The sequence below is a fragment of the Salvelinus fontinalis genome, unplaced genomic scaffold, assembly GCF_029448725.1.
Source record: "Salvelinus fontinalis isolate EN_2023a unplaced genomic scaffold, ASM2944872v1 scaffold_0160, whole genome shotgun sequence".
NCBI classification, from domain to species: domain Eukaryota; kingdom Metazoa; phylum Chordata; class Actinopteri; order Salmoniformes; family Salmonidae; genus Salvelinus; species Salvelinus fontinalis.
The window spans coordinates 194026-217692 of record NW_026600369.1 but is presented as its reverse complement, the minus strand read 5'-3'; the positions used below and the strand labels follow the sequence as shown (position 1 = coordinate 217692).

The following is a 23667-nucleotide window of genomic DNA, read 5'->3' as shown; positions in this document are numbered from 1 at the left end:
ATAGGGAATAGGGCTCTGGTCTAAAGTAGTGCACTATATAGGGAATAGGGCTCTGGTCTATAGTAGTGCACTATATAGGGAATAGGGCTCTGGTCTAAAGTAGTGCACTATATAGGGAATAGGGCCCTGGTCTAAAGTAGTGCACTATATAGGGAATAGGGCTCTGGTCTAAAGTAGTGTGCCATTTGGGATGCAGCCTTCGGGAGTCTAGCTCATCCCATTCCACCTGGTCAATGCTGTGCGTGTCCATCCCACCTGACCTACCTGTGGTGTGTATGTACTGACATGTACAGTATGTGTAACTGATAGATGCCCCCACACACACACTACATGTTTGTATATGTAAATTGTAACTGTAACTGTGTCTTGTGTCTGTAATGTATTTTTCAGAACAGAGCGAGTGGCAGCACGGCCAACTCCTCCAGCTCCACTTCTTTCCTCAGCTACCGTAGAGCTCTGATCACAAGTGAAGGCCAAATCAATGTTGGGTACTGGGAGGAGAGAGGAAGACGATGAGAAGGGGGGGGGGCGAAACTCGCTTTTGAGGAAAAAGTGAGAGAGAGGGTCAATTGAAAAGGTAAGGAATCTTGCTCTGCGACCCGAGGTTGGAAAGACAAAGTGCATCACAAACCCTACAGGTCGGTAGGCAGCCATGTGTTGAAAACTAGCCTGAGTATTACACACTATGTATGGTATGAAACACATCTGGTGACTGCTTATTCAATGTGTCAATACGTTGATAGGTTTCCCTTTTCAAATAACCCATCGAATATAGTAGGAATAATACAGTATGAATTCAGACGTGTTGTGACAGTGTCCAACCCTCTCACATCCCTGATCCAAATACTCTCTCTTTCTCTCTCAAATCAATTTAATTCAAAGGGCTTTATTGGCATGGGAAACATATGTTTACACTGCCAAAGCAAGTGAAGTAGATAATAAACAAAAATGAAATAAACAATAAAAAATGAATTACACTCCTAAAAGTTCCAAAGGAATAGACATTTCAAATGTCATATGTCTATATACAGTGTCGTAACGATGTGCAGATAGATTGTTGTTTAAAAGTATAGTTCTTGGTGGCTACCTAGCTTCTTATGTTGGTTCCCGCGACACAGTTGGCATCAGTTGCTGGGACTGCTTGTATCTTTCCAGTGATCCTGCCGACCAAGGACGGGTCTGAGGAGCTATTTGGCGTCGCAGCTAGCCTAGCTGGACATCTAGCTGGACATCTAGCTAGCGAGTTGTTGTTGAACGCAGCCTGCGACGCAGTTGGCCATTGTGGCTGGGACTGCAGATTGTCCCTGGTTTGTGGCTAGATCACTGCTGTTTGTTGTTTTCAATTTTCCCCGTGACCTGCCTTGTCTGGAACTGCGAGGAGTAACAGCCTAACATGCGTTGCTAGCGACCATGACAAAGGCCAAAGCCGGCGGGAGTACCGTTGAGGACAGTGCCAGTGGTGTCTCTCTATCATAGGTGAAGGATCTTTTAAATGAACAAAAAGAGACAAGCAGTTGTTACAACAAGAAGATAGTTTGAAGTGTTTTGTCCAAATACTGGTGGATTCTACTAATAATAGAATGGACGACCTGACCAGAGAGGTCCAGCACCTGAAGAACAATACTGGTGGATTCTACTAATAATAGAATGAACGACCTGACCAGAGAGGTCTAGGACCTGAAGAACAATACTGGTGGATTCTACTAATAATAGAATGGACGACCTGACCAGAGAGGTCTAGGACCTGAAGAACAATACTGGTGGATTCTACTAATAAAAGAATGGATGACCTGACCAGAGAGGTCCAGGACCTGAAGAACAATACTGGTGGATTCTACTAATAATAGAATGGACGACCTGACCAGAGAGGTCCAGGACCTGAAGAACAGTTTGCAGTTCTCCCAGGGTCAGCTCGACGAGTTGAAACAGGAGAACGGCAAGATGACAGCAATCTGTAAGTCATTGAGAGAGGACATCAGTTCTGTGTGTGAATCCATGATCACAATGACAGATTAATCAGACGAGGGACAATCAAGGCAACACAACATGGTTGTGGACGGAACTGCAGAATCTCCACATGAGACCTGATGGAGTCTGAGGACAAAGTGAGGGAAATGATCTCTGAGAAATTGAAGATGGACCACAGGAAGATTGAGGTGGAGCGCGCCCACAGGCTTGGAAAACCCACCACCGGCCCAGGTGACAGGCCCAGGTGATAGGCCCAGGTGATAGGCCCAGGTGACAGGCCAAGGTGACAGGCCCAGGTGACAGGCCCAGGTGACAGGCCCAGGTGACAGGCCCAGGTCGATAGTGGTCAAGTTCCTGAGGTTCAAAGACAAGGTAGCTGTTCTGGAAAGAGCCAAGAACTTGAGAGGAACGTATATCTTCCTCAACGAGGACTATCCTGAAGCTGTGCGCCAGAAGAGGAAAGAACTGATCCCAGCCATGAAAGCTGCCAGAGGGCGTGAGGACATTGCGTACATCCGCTACGACAGACTCATTGTCCACCCTCCCTCCCAGAAGCCAAGAAGGTATGAGAGAGCCAAGCCTATGGGTTCGTAGCCTCAACTCCGCAGCACACACACACACACACACACACACACACACACAAACTGACTGTTAGAACTGTTCAGGCTCCATGGATTGATGGAAATGAAAAATTGTATGGCTGAAAGAGATGGGGCAAAAGGAGTGGCTAATAAGTCTGGCTGCACATCTGACTTACTGCAAATTGAGAAATGATGTGACTGAACTCAACAAAAAGAAGAAGAAACTTGACTATGAAGCCAAGATCGATGATATAAAGAATGATGGAAAAACACTTTGGAATACTTCAAATGAAATTTTGGGCAGAAAGACAAATTCAACTCCATCTTTCATCGAATCAGATGGCTTATTCATCACAAAACCATTTGATGTTGCCAATTATATTAATGATTATTTCATTGGCAAAGTGGGCAAACTTAGGCAGGAAATGCCCACGACATACAGTGAGCAATTATATTCATGCATAAAAAAACTAATTATGAAAGAAAAGCAGTGCAAGTTTGAATTTTGTAAAGTTGGTGTGGGAGAGGTGGAAAAATTATTGTTAACGATCAAAAATGACAAACCTCCTGGCATTGACAACTTAGATGGAAAGCTACTGAGGATGGTAGCTGACTCTATAGCCACTCCTATCTGTCATATCTTTAATCTGAGCCTAGAGGAAAGTCTTTGTCCTCAGACCTGGAGGGAAGCCAAAGTAATTCCGCTACCCAAGAGTGGTAAATCAGCCTTTACTGGTTCTAACAGCAGACCTATCAGCTTGCTGCCAGCTCTTAGCAAACTGTTGGAAACAATTGTTTGACCAAATACAATGCTAAACAAATTAATCTGTAAACATATTAACAACAGACACTCAGCATGCTTATAGAGAAGGGCACTCAACATGTACTGCACTGACACAAATTATGATTGGTTGAAAGAAATTGATAAGAAGAATATGGGATCTGTACTGTTATATTTCAGTGCAGCCTTTGCTGTTATTGACCATAACCTGTTGTTGAGAAACGGCATGTGTTATGGCTTTTCAACCTCTGCCATATCGTGGATTCAGAGCCATCTATCTAATAGAACTCAAAGGGTTTTCTTTCATGGAAGCTTCTCTAATGTCAAACATGTAAAGTGTGGTGTACCGCAGGGCAGCTCTCTAGGCCCTCTACTCTTTCCTATTGTTACCAATGACCTGCCACTGGCATTAAACAAAGCACTTGTGTCCATATATGCGGATGATTCAACCATATTCGCATCAGCAACCACAGCTAAGGAAGTCACTGAAACCCATAACAAAAAGTTACAGTCACTTTTGGAATGGGTGGCCAGTAATAAACTGGTCCTAAACAGCTCTAAAACTAAGAGCATTGTATTTGGTACAAATCATTCCTTAAGTTCTAGACCTCAACTGAATCTGGTAATAAATGGTGTGGCTGTTGAACAAGTTGAGGAGACTAAATTACGTGGTGATACATTAGATTTTAAACGGTCATGGTCAAAACATATAGATTCAATGGTTGTAAAGATTGGGAGAGGTCTGTCCGTAATAAAGAGATGCTCTGCTTTTTGGACACTACTCTAAAAAGCAAGTCCTGCAGGCTCTAGTTTTCTTATCTTGATTATTGTCCAGTCGTGTGGTCGAGTGCTGCAAGGAAAGACCTAGTTAAGCTGCAGCTGGCCCAGAACAGAGCGGCATGTTTTGCTCTTCGTTGTAATCAGAGGGATAATATCAATACTATGCATGCTAGTCTCTCTTGACTAAGAGTTGAGGAGAGACTGACTGCATCACTTCTTTATATTAAAAAACATTGTTGAAAATCCCAAATTGTTTACATAGTCAACAACTTACACACAGCTCTGACACACACACTTACCCCACCAGACATGCCACCAGGGGTCTTTTCACAGTCCCCAAATCCAGAACAAATTCAACAAAACGTACAGTATTATATAGAGCCCTTATTGCATGGAACTTCCTTCCATCTCATATTGCTCCAATATACAGCAAACCTGGTTTCACAAAACAGATAAAGCAACACGTCGCGGCACAACACCTCTCCCCTATTGGACCTGGATAGTTTGTGTGTATGCATTGATATGTAGGCTACGTGTGCTTTTTAAAAATGTTAATAGTTCTGTCCTTGAGCTGTTGTTGTCTATTGATGTTCTGTATTGTGTCATTCTGTATTGTGTTTCATGTTTATTGTGGACCCCAGGAAGAGTAGCTGCTGCTTTTGCAACAGTTAATGGGGATCCTAATAAAATACCAAATACCAAAGTACAAAAGGGAAAATACATCAACATAAATATGGGTTGTATTTACAATGGTGTTTGTTCTTCACTGGTTTCCCTTTTCTTGTGTCAACAGGTCACACATCTTGCTGCTGTGATGGCACACTGTGGTATTTCACCCAATAGATATGGGAGTTTATCAAAATTCTTTGTGGATCTGTATAATCTGTGGGAAATATGTGTCTCTAATATGGTCATACATTTGGCAGGAGGTTAGGAAGTGCAGCTCAGTTTCCACCTCATTTTGTGGGCAGTGTGCACATAGCCTGTCTTCTCTTGAGAGCCAGGTCTGCCTACGGCGGCCTTTCTCAATAGCAATGCTGACTGAGTCTGTACATAGTCAAAGCTTTCCTTAAGTTTGGGTCAGTCACAGTGGTCAGGTATTCTGCCGCTGTGTACTCTCTGTTTAGGGCCAAATAGCATTCTAGTTTGCTGTTTTTTTTGTTAATTCTTTCCAATGTGTCAAGTAATTATCTTTTTATTTTCTCATGATTTGGTTGGGTCTAATTGTGTTGCTGTCCTGGGGCTCTGTGGGGTGTGTTTGTGAACAGAGCCCCAGGACCAGCTTGCTTAGGGGACTCTTCTCCAGGTTCATCTCTCTGTAGGTGATGGCTTTGTTATGGAAGGTTTGGGAATCACTTCCTTTTTGGTGGTTGGAGAATTTAACGGCTCTTTTCTGGATTTTGATAATTAGCGGGTATCAGCCTAATTCTGCACTGCATGCATTATCTGGTGTTTTACGTTGCACACTGAGGATATTTTTGCTCTCTCAGAGAGAAATGATAGGAGTGAGAGAGGGGGAAAGAAGAAAACGAGAGAGAGAAAAATAAATGAGAAAGATAAACCTATGGAAAATGGTGACTGGACCCTGGCTGTAACAGTAATCTGGATCCTGGCTGTAAACAGTAATCTTATCCTTGGGCCTTATCAGCCTCTGACATCGCCCATAATTGAGAAGGTGCTCTACACTGGGGGATCAATTATTGCTGCCAAGGGGGCAGGGAGGAGGTCCCAGAGCCAGACTAGTGGAGGGGGGAGGGCATTGCTGAGGTACCGGCCAAGGCCAACAACCAGAACCAGACCCATTCCAAGGCTGGGTCAGGAGGGCGGGCCCAGGAACATGCTAATCAGCCGATCAGAACCAGACCCATTCCAAGGCTGGGTCAGGAGGGAGGGCCCAGGAACATGCTAATCAGCCGAGCAGAACCAGACCCATTCCAAGGCTGGGTCAGGAGGGAGGGGCCCAGGAACATGCTAATCAGCCGAGTCATAAAGACCTCTATCAGGCTAAACAGCTTTCCTCCCCTCACCTCTTCCCTCTCCTCCACCATGAATAATGGAAGGCGTTGGAGCCACTGCCCAGCGTGTGTGTGTGTGTCCAGCACCTTTAAAACCCCATCAGGCAGCACAAAGACACAGACCAAGCCAGGCATAGAGAGTGCCTGAGCACAGAGGCCGAGATGAGCTTTGAGGGGCCCACACCTAACCCCGCCTCGCTCGGGGCCCGAGGCTGCACTGCAGGAGGGAGGTCCAATCCCCTGACACAGCCCCTGGCTATTCACCTTAGAGGAGCCTGGTTGAAACGGCCGGTGAAGAGTCCCTGACCCACGGAGCCCAGCCCACTGTCTGAACCCCCTCACCAGGTCAGGGGGACTGGGGCCGCAGGGCATAGGATGGAAGCCCCCACAGGCTCGCTGGCACACACACACTACAATGCTCTCTCTCTCACACACACACACACACACACACACACACAAACACACTGCCTGACACACTACAAAGACAGACTGGGATGGGTGTAGTCACACACTAGCTGCACTTACATCATCACTAAGAGACCAGGGAGCCCACACACTGTTCTCTAACCCCACACACACACACAACATACTGTCCTGCCTACTGGGGGGCCCCTCAAACAACCACGCCGTACACCTGGAGACTCCTCCGTTACCGGAGGGCTGCCCGGAGGCTCCTCCGTTACCGGAGGGCTGCCCGGAGGCTCCTCCGTTACCGGAGGGCTGCCCGGAGGCTCCTCCGTTACCGGAGGGCTGCCCGGAGGCTCCTCCGTTACCGGAGGGCTGCCCGGAGGCTCCTCCGTTACCGTCACCGGAGGGCTGCCCGGAGACTCCTCCGTTACCGTCACCGGAGGGCTGCCCGGAGACTCCTCCGTTACCGGAGGGCTGCCTGGAGACTCCTCCGTTACCGGAGGGCTGCCTGGAGACTCCTCCGTTACCGGAGGGCTGCCTGGAGACTCCTCCGTTACCGGAGGGCTGCCCGGAGACTCCTCCGTTACCGGAGGGCTGCCCGGAGACTCCTCCGTTACCGGAGGGCTGCCCGGAGGCTCCTCCGTTACCGTCACCGGAGGGCTGCCCGGAGACTCCTCCGTTACCGTCACCGGAGGGCTGCCCGGAGACTCCTCCGTTACCGGAGGGCTGCCCGGAGACTCCTCCGTTACCGGAGGGCTGCCCGGAGACTCCTCCGTTACCGGAGGGCTGCCCGGAGGCTCCTCCGTTACCGGAGGGCTGCCCGGAGGCTCCTCCGTTACCGGAGGGCTGCCCGGAGGCTCCTCCGTTACCGTCACCGGAGGGCTGCCCGGAGGCTCCTCCGTTACCGTCACCGGAGGGCTGCCCGGAGACTCCTCCGTTACCGGAGGGCTGCCCGGAGACTCCTCCGTTACCGGAGGGCTGCCCGGAGACTCCTCCGTTACCGGAGGGCTGCCCGGAGACTCCTCCGTTACCGGAGGGCTGCCCGGAGGCTCCTCCGTTACCGTCACCGGAGGGCTGCCCGGAGACTCCTCCGTTACCGTCACCGGAGGGCTGCCCGGAGACTCCTCCGTTACCGGAGGGCTGCCCGGAGGCTCCTCCGTTACCGGAGGGCTGCCCGGAGGCTCCTCCGTTACCGGAGGGCTGCCCGGAGGCTCCTCCGTTACCGGAGGGCTGCCCGGAGGCTCCTCCGTTACCGGAGGGCTGCCCGGAGGCTCCTCCGTTACCGGAGGGCTGCCCGGAGGCTCCTCCGTTACCGGAGGGCTGCCCGGAGGCTCCTCCGTTACCGGAGGGCTGCCCGGAGGCTCCTCCGTTACCGGAGGGCTGCCCGGAGGCTCCTCCGTTACCGGAGGGCTGCCCGGAGGCTCCTCCGTTACCGGAGGGCTGCCCGGAGGCTCCTCCGTCACCGGAGGGCTGCCTGGAGGCTCCACTGTTACTGTAGACCAGGGATCATCAACTAGATTCAACTGATTCTTTCTTGAGCGAATGATCAGGGGGACGGAACATAATTACAAATAATTTCTAAACTGCAAATTGACCGCAAGAATCCAAACAGATAAAGTATTTGACTAAAACATAATCATTTCAAACCTTGCTTACATTTGTATATGATCACATATTCTGCGTGGAAATACTTTGGAACAGATTTACAAAATGTAAATCACCCAGATGATTTCCTGGTGGTATTTTAATGTCCAACAATAGAACATAAAAATAAAAAAAATACAATTTCCTCAGGCGGACCAAATAAAACAATTCCAGAAAATGTTTTACAGACATGATCAACCTCAACGGATGGTGGAGCATTTTCTGGAATTGTTTACATCAAAATTACGAGAGCTCAGATTTCCCGCAGACACTGAAATGTGGTTTGTGTGTGTGTGTGTGCGGTGTGTGTGTGTGTGTGCGCATTGTGTGTGTGTGCGATGTGTGTGTGTGCGGTGTGTGTTTGTGTTGTGTGTGTGTGTGTGTGTGTGTGTGTGTGTGTGTGTGTGTGCGGTGCGTGTGTGCGGTGTGTGAGCGGTGTGTGAGCGGTGTGTGGTGTGTGCGGTGTGTGGTGTGTGTGTGTGTGCGGTGTGTGCACGTGTGTGTGTGTGTGTGTGTGTGTGTGTTGTGTGCGGTGTGTGTGTTGTGTGCGTGCGTGCGTGCGTGTGTGTGTGGTGTGTGTATGTGCAGAGGGACTGCCCCGGGTAATGTACTAATTGAAAGGGTCTGGCAGGGCGTCTCAGGCCACATGGGGGAAGAGAGAGAGAGAAGAGAGACACCTGACCCTCGAACATACAGATGTAGAGAAGAAAAGAGCTCGAGTCAGAGAGAGAGGGATGGCCTTCAACAGACAGGACTGACAAAACATCAGGAGACAGACAGCAGTACCGTAACCACAGCTACAAACAATAGAGCCCTTCTCCGGTATCCAAGGATACTTTTCATACACATTCAATACAGAGTCAGAAGATATTCTTGTCGGGCTTTGACGAGTAGCAACATATTAACTGCGTGTCGAACATAGAACAGGAAGCAGACAAAAACTCGTTGGTCCTTTAAAAACCTGCTGTACGTCAAATATTGTGTGTAGAAGTTGGAAAATAAATCCACGTGACTCTGGATCACGACATAATGTGTGTCTGTTTGCAGCCGTTGTCGTTAAATCCACTTTGTCTTATGTTTCATCGCCACGATACTAAGCAGTATCCCCCGATATCATCCCAGCCCTACATTCTAGATGTCATTCTATAGTCTGAACTGTCAAAGACAAGACACTGTATTGAATGACCTTATGGTAGAAACACAGGAATCTAAATACAGAAGGTTTATTCAAATACAATATCATAACCTTAATGGACTACATCTTGTTAAAGGTATATATTATAGTATGTTTAGTATATTTCACAGCATTAGTAGGAGTAGACACAGAATGTACTCCATATGTCTGACCACTAGCTTGCCATCCTCTCTCTAAAACTGGTCCTATGGAGCAGAGTTTTTATTATAAAACATGAATACACTTAGCCAAAAGGTTGCAATCCTCAACCAACCGTCTGGCAGACAGAGACAGAGACGAGAGCGAGACGAGAACGAGAGAGAGCGAGAGAGAGCGCGAGAGAGACAGAGTGTGTGTGTGAAATATCTTTAATTTAGACCACAGTGTGTGTGTGTGTGTGTGTGTGTGTGTGTGTGTGTGTGTGTGTGTGTGTGTGTGTGTGTGTGTGTGTGTGTGTGTGTGTGTGTGTGTGTGTATTTAGCAAGCTTATTACTATTCGTATTTCAATTTGTATATGAAATTCAGTTCAGTTTCAGTTAGTGTTCTGACTTGATTTAATAGTCTCCTGTTAGCTAGTGATAGACAGCAGTCTCCTGTTAGCTAGTGATAGACAGCAGTCTCCTGTTAGCTAGTGATAGACAGCAGTCTCCTGTTAGCTAGTGATAGACAGCAGTCTCCTGTTAGCTACTGATAGACAGCAGTCTCCTGTTAGCTAGTGATAGACAGCAGTCTCCTGTTAGCTAGTGATAGACAGCAGTCTCCTGTTAGCTAGTGATAGACAGCAGTCTCCTGTTAGCTAGTGATAGACAGCAGTCTCCTGTTAGCTAGTGATAGACAGCAGTCTCCTGTTAGCTAGTGATAGACAGCAGTCTCCTGTTAGCTAGTGATAGACAGCAGTCTCCTGTTAGCTAGTGATAGACAGCAGTCTCCTGTTAGCTAGTGATAGACAGCAGTCTCCTGTTAGCTAGTGATAGACAGCAGTCTCCTGTTAGCTAGTGATAGACAGCAGTCTCCTGTTAGCTAGTGATAGATAGCAGTCTCCTGTTAGCTAGTGATAGACAGCAGTCTACTGTTAGCTAGTGATAGATAGCAGTCTCCTGTTAGCTAGTGATAGATAGCAGTCTCCTGTTAGCTAGTGATAGATAGGAGTCTGCTGTTAGCTAGTGATAGACAGCAGTCTCCTGTTAGCTAGTGATAGATAGCAGTCTGCTGTTAGCTAGTGATAGACAGCAGTCTCCTGTTAGCTAGTGATAGATAGCAGTCTCCTGTTAGCTAGTGATAGATAGCAGTCTCCTGTTAGCTAGTGATAGATAGGAGTCTGCTGTTAGCTAGTGATAGACAGCAGTCTCCTGTTAGCTAGTGATAGACAGCAGTCTCCTGTTAGCTAGTGATAGACAGCAGTCTCCTGTTAGCTAGTGATAGACAGCAGTCTCCTGTTAGCTAGTGATAGACAGCAGTCTCCTGTTAGCTAGTGATAGACAGCAGTCTCCTGTTAGCTAGTGATAGATAGCAGTCTCCTGTTAGCTAGTGATAGATAGCAGTCTCCTGTTAGCTAGTGATAGATAGGAGTCTGCTGTTAGCTAGTGATAGACAGCAGTCTCCTGTTAACTAGTGATAGATAGCAGTCTGCTGTTAGCTAGTGATAGACAGCAGTCTCCTGTTAGCTAGTGATAGATAGCAGTCTCCTGTTAGCTAGTGATAGATAGCAGTCTGCTGTTAGCTAGTGATAGATAGCAGTCTGCTGTTAGCTAGTGACAGATAGCAGTCTCCTGTTAGCTAGTGATAGATAGCAGTCTGCTGTTAGCTAGTGATAGATAGCAGTCTGCTGTTAGCTAGTGATAGATAGCAGTCTGCTGTTAGCTAGTGACAGATAGCAGTCTCCTGTTAGCTAGTGATAGATAGCAGTCTGCTGTTAGCTAGTGATAGATAGCAGTCTGCTGTTAGCTAGTGATAGATAGCAGTCTGCTGTTAGCTAGTGATAGATAGCAGTCTCCTGTTAGCTAGTGATAGACAGCAGTCTCCTGTTAGCTAGTGATAGACAGCAGTCTGCTGTTAGCTAGTGATAGATAGCAGTCTGCTGTTAGCTAGTGATAGATAGCAGTCTGCTGTTAGCTAGTGATAGATAGCAGTCTGCTGTTAGCTGGTGACAGATAGCAGTCTCCTGTTAGCTAGTGATAGATAGCAGTCTGCTGTTAGCTAGTGATAGATAGCAGTCTGCTGTTAGCTAGTGATAGATAGCAGTCTCCTGTTAGCTAGTGATAGATAGGAGTCTGCTGTTAGCTAGTGATAGATAGCAGTCTCCTGTTAGCTAGTGATAGATAGCAGTCTGCTGTTAGCTAGTGACAGACAGCAGAGAGAGCAGAGAGACCGAGAGAGAGACAGAGAGAGAGACAGACAGAGAGAGAGAGACAGACAGAGAGACCGAGACACAGGAGTTCCTCCCTCCAACCAGTACGTCCTTGTTAGCCTGATGGATAATTCTTGGCCTCTGGCTCAGGCTTGTCTAAGGCAATTCATCCCTGCCAGTACCTCATCATAGCACAGACCTGTGTGTGTGTGTGTGTGTGTGTGTGTGTGTGTGTGTGTGTTCCATAGATCTGTTGGAGAGACAGCGTCATCATTGTAACCAGAGACAATTCACAAGCTGTCTTTCTCCATAAGTTCCCGTGTCATATTTTAGATGGTGAGCAGAGCAGGGCTGCTTCAAGTAGATGACTGTCATTTAACAGTGACGTGAAAAGCCAAAAACGTCAAAACACTACGCTCCTATATGATCTAATACAACATTATTACAACAGCTTCAATTATTCATGAGATAACTGCAATCAATGTCTTCAGTTGATGGTCACATCAATGTTTAGAAATATTTCTCCCAACGGAGCTAATAGTTATTTTCCAAAACCATTTCAATCTCCGCTATCCAAAACCACTAGGGCTGTCCCCTCGACGGGGGATTTTTTTTATTTTATTTTTTATCTTGGGTCGACCGAGAGTCGTCCTGCTCTGTCCATGCTGAAGCTGTGACATCATTTCAGCCATTTTAGTTTTCTCATTCGTTTCTGACTGAAAAGTTCTGTTACATAACTCCCTAATATGTCTAGAAAAAAACACATTCCTTATTTCCTCAACCCTAGCTCTCTTTACGTGAAACATGTCAGCGTTCCCATGCATGTGACCAATAGGACCTGACCTATAGCCCATCATAAGCACATCAATACATTGGTTATAACAAACACCGAAACACCTGACAGCAAAAATGGATGTGGAGGACGTGAAAAAGACACTGAAAAACGGGGAAATGTTTACTGGTTGTCCAGGAGGGAAAGGGGCAGTCAGACGTGTGGAAGACATTTAACTTAGTTGTGGAAACTACTGCAGATCCAGAGATAGAGGAGGGCATTAGGAACAAGCGCTGTGTGAGTATTATGTGCTCCAAACATGTGCTATTAGATTACAATATTATAAATCTCTGACAATCTGGAACAGCGTAAACAACACTAAATAAAGAAGTGTACCAGAGAGTCTGTTCTAATGCAAACAATATATAACGCCTTTTATTACAGCAGACTAAGAACAGTTTGTAATGCATTCGTGAATTACGATTTATTTATTGTTTAGGCTAGTTATTCAAAGATCCCTTTGATGTTTTATTTTTTAAACTAAAAACGCTTCATTACGTTTCAAAGCATGAATCTCTCGTATGCTGTGTGATGGCAAGTATTTCTGTGTTTTATTTTTTAATACATTTGCAAACATTTCTAGTAACTTTTGCTTTGTTATTTTGTTATTTATAGAGTAATGTGTTTAGATTGCTGAGGATTTTTATTTTATTTAATCAATTTTAGAATTAAGGCTGTGTAACGTAACAAAATGTGGAAAAAGTCAAGGGGTCTGAATACTTTCCGAATGCTCTGTATTCATCATGTACGATTTCATGATCACATGATTTTGAGTGATGTACTGTGCCATCCCCAAGACCAGCGACAATCAGACCGGTGTCTTCTGGGAAAACAAATGACTGCTCAACCAAAGAAAGCTTTGTCGACCAAACAATCGATCAGTCTACTAAATGTGGTCAGCTATATAAAAAAAAAAAAATTATCTGTATTTTTTTCTCAGCCAAAACAGCAGCCTGCTTTTTTTGTAAATACCATTAACTGACATAATCGTTGAACCGTCATAACTATTGCAGATTGCACCTTTAAAAGGCACCAAGTAAAGAATCAGAGAAATCAACAAGGTGACGGCATGTAGTGCTCATACAACCATTGTTACGTACCCCAGTTTCTGTATTGTTGTCGGGGTTTGTATGTCTGTATTTCAGGATGGCTTCCTGGATTCCAAAGCAGCTGATTGGTCGGTCCATCACTAATTGGCGCTCTGACCCCACCCTCTCGTTAGGGGATACAGCTATCTGCAATTACCGACTCATTTTGCAGCTTGAAAAGCCAGTGTTCCTTTGCTAGGACGGAGAGCTTCGTTGTATGTACTGTGTTGGTTGTTGGTCTGGTACATTTGTTGAAAGTGTTTTTGTAGCGGGGTATGGTAATAGGTGCCAGACGCACCAGTTTCCTGTGTGTATCAAGAACGGTCCACCACCCAAAAGGACATCCAGCCAACTTGAGACAACTGTGGGAAGAATTGGGGTCGACATGGACCAGCATCCCTCTGGAATGCTTTCAACACCTTTTGGGGTTGGTGGTGAGGGGGGTGGGTGCAACTCAATATTAGGAAGGTGTTCTTAATGTTTAGTACATTACTCAGTCTATATAGAAGGACCAGCATCATCACAACCCTCTCTTTGTTCCCTCCTCTTTGCGCCATGGTGTTTTGCTTAGTTGCTGGTCACACAGTTCCAATAATGTAGAGAGATATTACCGTACACACTTGATAAAAGCTCTGCCCCCCGGGGGAATCAGAAATATATATTGCCTTGCTGTTAGACGGTTTATTGGCCGGGGCGCAGTACAAATCTACTCTGAGTGCATCCTAAATGGAACCCCATTCCCTTATATAGTGCACTACAAAGGGGATAGGGTGCGATATATAATGCACTACAAAGGGGATAGGGTGCGATATATAGTGCACTACAAAGGGGATAGGGTGCGATATATAGTGCACTAAAAAGGGGATAGGGTGCGATATATAGTGCACTACAAAGGGGATAGGGTGCGATATATAGTGCACTACAAAGGGGATAGGGTGCGATATATAGTGCACTACAAAGGGGATAGGGTGCGATATATAGTGCACTACAAAGGGGATAGGGTGCGATATATAGTGCACTACAAAGGGGATAGGGTGCGATATATAGTGCACTACAAAGGGGATAGGGTGCGATATATAGTGCACTACAAAGGGGATAGGGTGCGATATATAGTGCACTACAAAGGGGATAGGGTGCGATATATAGTGCACTGCAAAGGGGATGGGGAGCGATATATAGTGCACTACAAAGGGGATAGGGTGCGATATATAGTGCACTACAAAGGGGATAGGGTGCGATATATAGTGCACTACAAAGGGGATAGGGTGCGATATATAGTGCACTACAAAGGGGATAGGGTGTATTTCGGGATGCAGCACAGAGGATTGTGGGTCGGAGCCTAGATGAGAACACACAGAGCCAATCACATTAATAATCTATGGCAGACTCCTCCCCAGCACGCCATCGCCACGGAGACTGGAGGACTTATTATTGATTATTGGGTTGGAGACCAAGAACCGGTGGGGTGGCCGGGACTATAGGTCTCTATCTGTCTGTATGGAGGGATGTGGTACAACTCAGCTCTCAAAGTCCCACTGCAGTGTTACACGTTTTTAGTTTGCACTTTTATTCAAAAGTCAAATTTCAAAGTTGATCTAAATGTTAACGTTAAAAAGGTTAAGATTTTGGATAGGGTTAAAACATGTTTAGGTATTCACGCCGAATGGTTACGTTAAGGTTTGGTATAATGTACATCCTCTCATGCTCTGTCAGGTTGGATGGGGAACGTCGCTGCACAGCTATTTTCTACCACTGGGATTTAACACGAGACCTTCGGTACCAGAGTCTCTGATCCGGAGTCATGGGGTTACGTCCGTCCACAACACCCTAGAAAAACCCAAGCCTACTTGATGGTAATAGTGTTCACGGTTCATACCCTACATTACTCATCTCATATGTATATACAGTACTCTATACCATCTACTGCATCTTGCCTATGCCGTTCTGTACCATCACTCATTCATATATCTTTATGTACATATTCTTTATCCCTTTACACTTGTGTGTATAAGGTAGTAGTTGTGGAATTGTTAGGTTAGATTGCTCGTTGGTTATTACTGCATTGTCGGAACTAGAAGCACAAGCATTTCACTACACTCGCATTAACATCTGCTAACCACGTGTATGTGACCAACACAATTTAATTTGGATTTGATTTGCCCCTCGTGGCAGGTTTGAAGCCATTTCCCGATGTCCTCAGGGGCCATGGACAAATGTCCAATTTCATGTGTATATGTGACCAATACAATTTGATGTCAATCTTGAGCGATCTGGCTGTGGTCTCTTCAGAAATATATTCTCCTTTAGGACAAACTTTTCACGTGTCCAAGACGATTATGATCCAACAGCATCAACTGAAATGTTTCAACATGGTTTTACCTGCCGCTTTCACACCTCACCTCAGTGTCTTCTTCTGATCGAGACACAGAGCATCACTCTATAAAATCTCTTTTCATCAACTATCAATATACCGCAGCAAACAAAAAAAAACAGGCAGGTAAAATATCAATATCTTTAAAGGCTCTTGTTAATAACTAGAAACATACCTGTGTGTGCGTGTGCGTGGTAATGGCTGTGCTGTATCAGTGTGATGCATGGGAGAGGTACAGATCAGCCCCCCCCCCCCCCCCCCCCTCCAGTAACGGTAACGTATCAGTCTCTACATCTTCACAGTCATTGACATGTTGGTCAAATTAGCAGACGCTCTTATCCAGAGACGCTTACAACTAGACACATTTAACCTTAAGAGACGACAACACATCACCATCGTATCAAGCATCATTTTCCCCTTAACAGAGTATTTACCAGAGAAGTCAGTGGTAAGTGGGAGGGTTGGGATGGCACGTTTTTTGGGGGGGCCCAGCCTGAAAGTCAGTAGGGGCAGTTATATTACACAGGTAAGCTAACCTTATGTCCATATTACACAGGTAAGCTAACCTTCTGTCCATATTACACAGGTAAGCTAACCTTCTGTCAATATTACACAGGTAAGCTAACCTTCTGTCCATATTACACAGGTAAGCTAACCTTATGTCCATATTACACAGGTAAGCTAACCTTCTGTCCATATTACACAGGTAAGCTAACCTTATGTCCATATTACACAGGTAAGCTAACCTTATGTCCATATTACACAGGTAAGCTAACCTTCTGTCCATATTACACAGGTAAGCTAACCTTCTGTCCATATTACACAGGTAAGCTAACCTTATGTCCATATTACACAGGTAAGCTAACCTTCTGTCAATATTACACAGGTAAGCTAACCTTATGTCCATATTACACAGGTAAGCTAACCTTCTGTCCATATTACACAGGTAAGCTAACCTTCTGTCAATATTACACAGGTAAGCTAACCTTCTGTCCATATTACACAGGTAAGCTAACCTTCTGTCAATATTACACAGGTAAGCTAACCTTATGTCCATATTACACAGGTAAGCTAACCTTCTGTCCATATTACACAGGTAAGCTAACCTTCTGTCAATATTACACAGGTAAGCTAACCTTCTGTCCATATTACACAGGTAAGCTAACCTTCTGTCCATATTACACAGGTAAGCTAACCTTCTGTCCATATTACACAGGTAAGCTAACCTTATGTCCATATTACACAGGTAAGCTAACAGTTACAGAAATCAGGAAGGTAGACAGGCTCTACTGTGTCCACTGTTGTTATGTTGGAAGCCTACTGACCAACATAGGATTTTATTATGATGTATTGCTAAAATACGAGGTTTAAGGAAATACAGGCATGCGCCACATTATTACAAGACAAAACAGCTCAATCGAGCCCGATGGTCTTGTAAGCGTAAAAGCGTGAAAAGGTAGCATAATGTCTTACTGTGGTGTGTGAAGAATCCAATACTTTAACTTGTCTGTGGTATAAATCCTCATTACTGTGGAAGCACCTCCTCTATGAGAATGAATCAGGCTGTTTGAGAAGGTTTAAATCGTAAACAACCTGCCTACACAGTGAAGTACAATAGACCAACATAGCTACTGTAGTAGGTCAACGCTGGGTGCTGGAAAACCTTGGTAGAGCATGGGGTGCAGTAGGCATTGTGGTGCTCATGTGAATTTCCTTTATTTATCGGCTTCAAACCAAATGCATATTCTCACTAAAAACAGATAAAAAATGATATATTTTTTATTTATTTTTAAATACTTTTACTAAGCAGTCCTTCTCCACATGATTTTACCATGGCGTTAGCACAACAACACAGCCATTCCCCCTCCATAGAGACATCAGTATTCACATACCATCCCCTTCACCCTCCTCTTCCCGACTCTGTTTTTTCTCCGGTTTGATTGACAGCTCAGAGGATCAAAGTGGTGGCAATGTTTGCATTCCAATATGCCCTGTATTCTCTCTATTCCCCCTTCCCCTCTCTCTCTCTCTCTCTATTCCCCATCCCCTCTCTCCATCCCCCCCCTCTCTCTCCATCCCCCCCCTCTCTCTATTCCCCCACCCCTCTCGCTCTCCCCCACTCCTCTCTATCTCTACTCCCCCTCCCCTCTCTCTACTCCCCCCCTCCTCCCTCGTTCTCTCTCCCCCCTTCCCCCGCTCTCTCTTTCCTCCTCCTCCCTCGCTCTCTCTCCCCTCCTCCCTATCCCCCCTCCCCTCCTCTCTCTCACCTCCCTCTCTCTCCAGACAGCCAGGAGGAATGTAAGCATCCTTGAGACCAGGAGGCTCCCTGCCTGCCTCTCCCTTTGTGGGTGTTTCTAACCTAGGCACTGTTGACTCACCAAGTCAGGAGCAGCCAGGCATATCTAGCATTCATTCATTCCATTCAGTAGGTCTGCTCTCTCTCTCTCTGCAGGGTGACAGCCTGGGCTCTGCTCTGAATGAGGAACTCTGCATTCCATTTAGTAGGTCTGCTCTCTCTCTCTCTGCAGGGTGACAGCCTGGGCTCTGCTCTGAATGGGGTACTCTGCATTCCATTCAGTAGGTCTGCTCTCTCTCTCTGCAGAGTGACAGCCTGGGCTCTGGCCTGAATGGGGAACTCTGCATTCCATTCAGTAGGTCTGCTCTCTCTCTCTGCAGGGTGACAGCCTGGGCTCTGCTCTGAATGGGGAACTCTGCATTGACTGCATCATGTTTTACCTCTCTGTGAACACAGATGCAACACGGCTCAACTGTTCTTTATGTGGAATGGTGTGGAGGCAGGTGAGAGTGGTGAATCAACTAACGCACGCAGGCAGGTGAGAGTGGTGAACTATCTAATGCAGGCAGGCAGGTGAGAGTGGTGAACCAACTAACGCACGCAGGCAGGTGAGAGTGGTGAACTAACTAACGCACGCAGGCAGGTGAGAGTGGTGAACTATCTAATGCAGGCAGGCAGGTGAGAGTAGTAAACTATCTAACGCAGGCAGGCAGGTGAGAGTGGTGAACTAACTAACGCACGCAGGCAGGTGAGAGTGGTGAACTATCTAACGCAGGCAGGCAGGTGAGAGTGGTGAACTATCTAACGCAGGCAGGCAGGTGAGAGTAGTGAACTATCTAACGCACGCAGGCAGGTGAGAGTAGTGAACTATCTAACGAATGCAGGCAGGTGAGAGTAGTGAACTATCTAACGCAGGCAGGCAGGTGAGAGTAGTGAACTATCTAACGCACGCAGGCAGGTGAGAGTGGTGAACTAACTAACGCACGCAGGCAGGTGAGAGTGGTGAACTATCTAACGCACGCAGGCAGGTGAGAGTAGTGAACTATCTAACGCACGCAGGCAGGTGAGAGTGGTGAACTAACTAACGCACGCAGGCAGGTGAGAGTGGTGAACTGTCTAACGCACACAGGCAGGTGAGAGTAGTGAACTATCTAACGCACGCAGGCAGGTGAGAGTGGTGAACTAACGCACGCAGGCAGGTGAGAGTGGTGAACTAACGCACGCAGGCAGGTGAGAGTGGTGAACTAACTAACGCACGCAGGCAGGTGAGAGTGGTGAACTATCTAACGCACGCAGGCAGGTGAGAGTGGTGAACTAACTAACGCACGCAGGCAGGTGAGAGTGGTGAACTAACTAACGCATGCAGGCAGGTGAGAGTGGTGAACTAACTAACGCACGCAGGCAGGTGAGAGTGGTGAACTAACGCACACAGGCAGGTGAGAGAGGTGAACTAACGCACACAGGCAGGTGAGAGTAGTGAACTAACTAACGCACACAGGCAGGTGAGAGTGGTGAACTATCTAACGCACGCAGGTAGGTGAGTGGTGAACTATCTAACGCACGCAGGTAGGTGAGTGGTGAACTATCTAACGCACGCAGGTAGGTGAGTGGTGAACTATCTAACGCAGGCAGGCAGGTGAGAGTAGTGAACTATCTAACACACGCAGGTAGGTGAGTGGTGAACTATCTAACGCACGCAGGCAGGTGAGAGTGGTGAACTATCTAACGCACACAGGCAGGTGAGAGTGGTGAACTAACTAACTAACGCACGCAGGCAGGTGAGAGTGGTGAACTATCTAACGCACGCAGGCAGGTGAGAGTGGTGAACTATCTAACGCACGCAGGCAGGTGAGAGTGGTGAACTAACGCACGCAGGCAGGTGAGAGTGGTGAACTAACTAACGCACGCAGGCAGGTGAGAGTGGTGAACTAACTAACGCACGCAGGCAGGTGAGAGTGGTGAACTAACTAACGCACGCAGGCAGGTGAGAGTGGAGAACTAATGCACGCAGGCAGGTGAGAGTGGTGAACTAACGCACGCAGGCAGGTGAGAGTGGTGAACTAACTAACGCACACAGGCAGGTGAGAGTGGTGAACTAACTAACGCACGCAGGCAGGTGAGAGTAGTGAACTATCTAACGCACGCAGGCAGGTGAGAGTGGTGAACTATCTAACGCACGCAGGCAGGTGAGAGTGGTGAACTAACTAACGCACGCAGGCAGGTGAGAGTGGTGAACTAACTAACGCAGGCAGGTGAGAACGCAGGCAGGTGAGAGTGGTGAACTAACTAACTCAGGCAGGTGAGAGGGACTTCAACTTTCAACAATATGGATAAATTAGACCCCAGGCAATGAGAGGTAGAGGGGGAGACCAGGGAGAGCTAGCTACCTGGTAGATTATTCATGTGGCCTTCCCTTCTCTTCACTCCAACACAATCAGAGTGAGTGAGTGTGTGTGTGTGTGTCAATGTGAGATTGTGTATTATTTTAGTTTCATAACGGTGTGGTTTCATCAGCTGGAGCATCCACAATAGTGTGAAAATGGTATAAGTCACTTATTCATTCCTATCGAGGATAAAACTCTTGAAAGCTCTGACTTCACAATGTCTCCAAGTACTCTACTCTGATATATAACCACTCATATTCTCAGAACAACATTAACTGTAGAGAGAAAGCAGCCACTCGCAGGCGAGAGAGGTAGACGGAGGAAGAGAGAGACAGAGATAGAAGGACGGAATGGAGACAGAGAGACAGAGATAGAAGGACGGATATGGAGACAGAGATAGGACAGATATGGAGACAGAGATAGGACGGATATGGAGACAGAGATAGGACGGATATGGAGACAGAGATAGGACGGATATGGAGACAGAGAGACAGAGATAGAAGGACGGATATGGAGACAGAGAGACAGAGATAGAAGGACGGATATGGAGACAGAGAGACAGAGATAGAAGGACGGATATGGAGACAGAGAGACAGAGATAGAAGGACGGATATGGAGACAGAGAGACAGAGATAGAAGGACGGATATGGAGACAGAGAGACAGAGATAGAAGGACGGATATGGAGACAGAGAGACAGAGATAGAAGGACGGATATGGAGACAGAGAGACAGAGATAGAAGGACGGATATGGAGACAGAGATAGAAGGACGGATATGGAGACAGAGAGACAGAGATAGAAGGACGGATATGGAGACAGAGATAGGACGGATATGGAGACAGAGAGACAGAGATAGAAGGACGGATATGGAGACAGAGATAGGACGGATATGGAGACAGAGATAGGACGGATATGGAGACAGAGAGACAGAGATAGAAGGACGGATATGGAGACAGAGAGACAGAGATAGAAGGACGGATATGGAGACAGAGAGACAGAGATAGAAGGACGGATATGGAGACAGAGAGACAGAGATAGAAGGACGGATATGGAGACAGAGAGACAGAGATAGAAGGACGGATATGGAGACAGAGAGACAGAGATAGAAGGACGGATATGGAGACAGAGAGACAGAGATAGAAGAACGGATATGGAGACAGAGAGACAGAGATAGGACGGATATGGAGACAGAGAGACTCACGTGTGCCCGAGCACAGAGAGAGAAAGAGGGCACGGTGACGTATCCACTCACAGGTGTGTCTGGCCAGAGAGTAGTTGGATCCTCCAGTAGTCAGTCCGAAACCTTCCGGAGCCTGTCCACTGGTCCTGGCACGAGACGGCAGCTTAGGGGGTTCCAGCTCCGCCCCGAACTCTGCCCCGATGACTCCCAGCAGGACGATGGCGGTGGCCTGTTTACGACGCTCCTCGTACGAGTTACAGATCTTCTTGGTGTTGGGAGGCAGGTTGGACAGACAGCCTGGAGAAGAAGATCACAGTGAGAGGTCGTCCAAAGCATCAGGTGACAATACTAACAACTGGTAATGATAAACTCCCATATCTACTGGGTGAAATACCACAGTGTTCCATCACAGCAGCAAGATGTGTGACCTGTTGCACGCAAGAAAAGGGCAACAAGTGAAGAACAAACACAATTGTAAACACAACGCATATTTATTTTCTCTTTTGTACTTTAACTATTATCGTTACAATACTGTATATAGACATAATGACATCTGAAATGTCTCTATTCATTTGGATTGTGAGTGTAATGATTAGTGTTAATTTTTTATGCTCTATTTCACTTTCTTTGGCAATGTTAACATCAATCAATCAAATGTATTTATAAAGCCCTTCTTACATCAGCTGATATCTCAAAGTGCTGTACAGAAACCCAGCCTAAAACCCCAAAACAGCAAGCAATGCAGGTGTAGGTGCACGATGGCCAAGGAAAAACTCCCTAGAAAGGCCAGAACCTAGGAAGAAACCTAGAGAGGAACCAGGCTATGAGGGGTGGGCCAGTCCTCTTCTGGCGGTGCCGGGTGGAGATTATAACAGAACCAAGATGTTCAACTGTTCATAGATGACCATCAGGGTCACATAATAATGTGTTTCCTATGCCAATAAAGCCCTTAAATTGATTGGGAGGAAGGCAGGGATAGAGGGGAGGGATAGAGAGACAGAGGGAGAAGGAGAGAGGAGGAGAGAGAAGAGAGAGGGGAGGGATAGAGAGACAGAGGGAGAAGGAGAGAGGAGGAGAGAGGAGGAGGAGAGAGGGGAGGGATAGAGACAGAGGGAGAAGAGAGGAGGAAGGAGAAGAGAGGAGGAGAGAGAAGATAGAGGGGAGGGATAGAGAGACAGAGGGAGAGATCAAGTGTTAGCATTGTCTCTATGGTGTTAAGCCTAACATCAGAGGAGAGAGATAGGGTAGGGTTAGAGCAATCCCAATGCTACCATAACAATTCAGTAGCAGCTGCATAGTACCAGAATACACATGACTATTTGGTCTGATAAAACCAAGACTGAACTATTTGGCCTGAATGACAAGCATCACGTCTAGAGGAAACCTGGCACCATCCCTACGGGGAAGCATGATGGTGAAGCATGGTGGTGGCATCATGTTGTGGGGATGTTTTTCAGCAGCAGGGACTAGGAGACAAGTCAGGATCGAGGGAAAGATGAACGGAGCAAAGTACAGAGAGATCCTTGATGAAAACCTGCTTCAGAGAACTCAGGACCTCAGACTGGGGCGAAGGTTCACCTTCCAACAGGACAACGACACACAGCCAAGACAACGCAGAAGTGGCTTTGGAACAAGACTCTGAATGTCCTTGAGTGTCCCAGCCAAAGCCTGGACTTGAACCAGATCGAACATCTCTGGAGAGACCTGAAAATAGCTGTGCAGCAACGCTCCCCATCCAACCTGACAGAGCTTGAGAGGATCTGCAGAGAAGAATGGGAGGAACTCCCCAAATACAGGTGTGCCAAGCTTGTAGCGTCAA

The 23667-nt window shown here is 46.7% G+C and overlaps 1 protein-coding gene across 7 annotated transcripts in view; it reads right to left on the bottom strand.

Moving 5' to 3' along the window:
* LOC129843765 (WD repeat-containing protein 7-like) overlaps positions 1-23667 on the bottom strand; it is a gene marked incomplete at its 5' end in the record, with an annotated part of 295613 nt that overhangs the window by 85163 nt on the left and 186783 nt on the right. For all 7 annotated transcript variants that reach the window (XR_008757881.1, XR_008757880.1, XR_008757883.1 and 4 more), the window contains 1 exon segment: positions 21921-22145. Coding sequence is in view for 2 of the 7 variants with exons in the window: in XM_055912362.1 (XP_055768337.1) it covers positions 21921-22145 (225 nt within the window).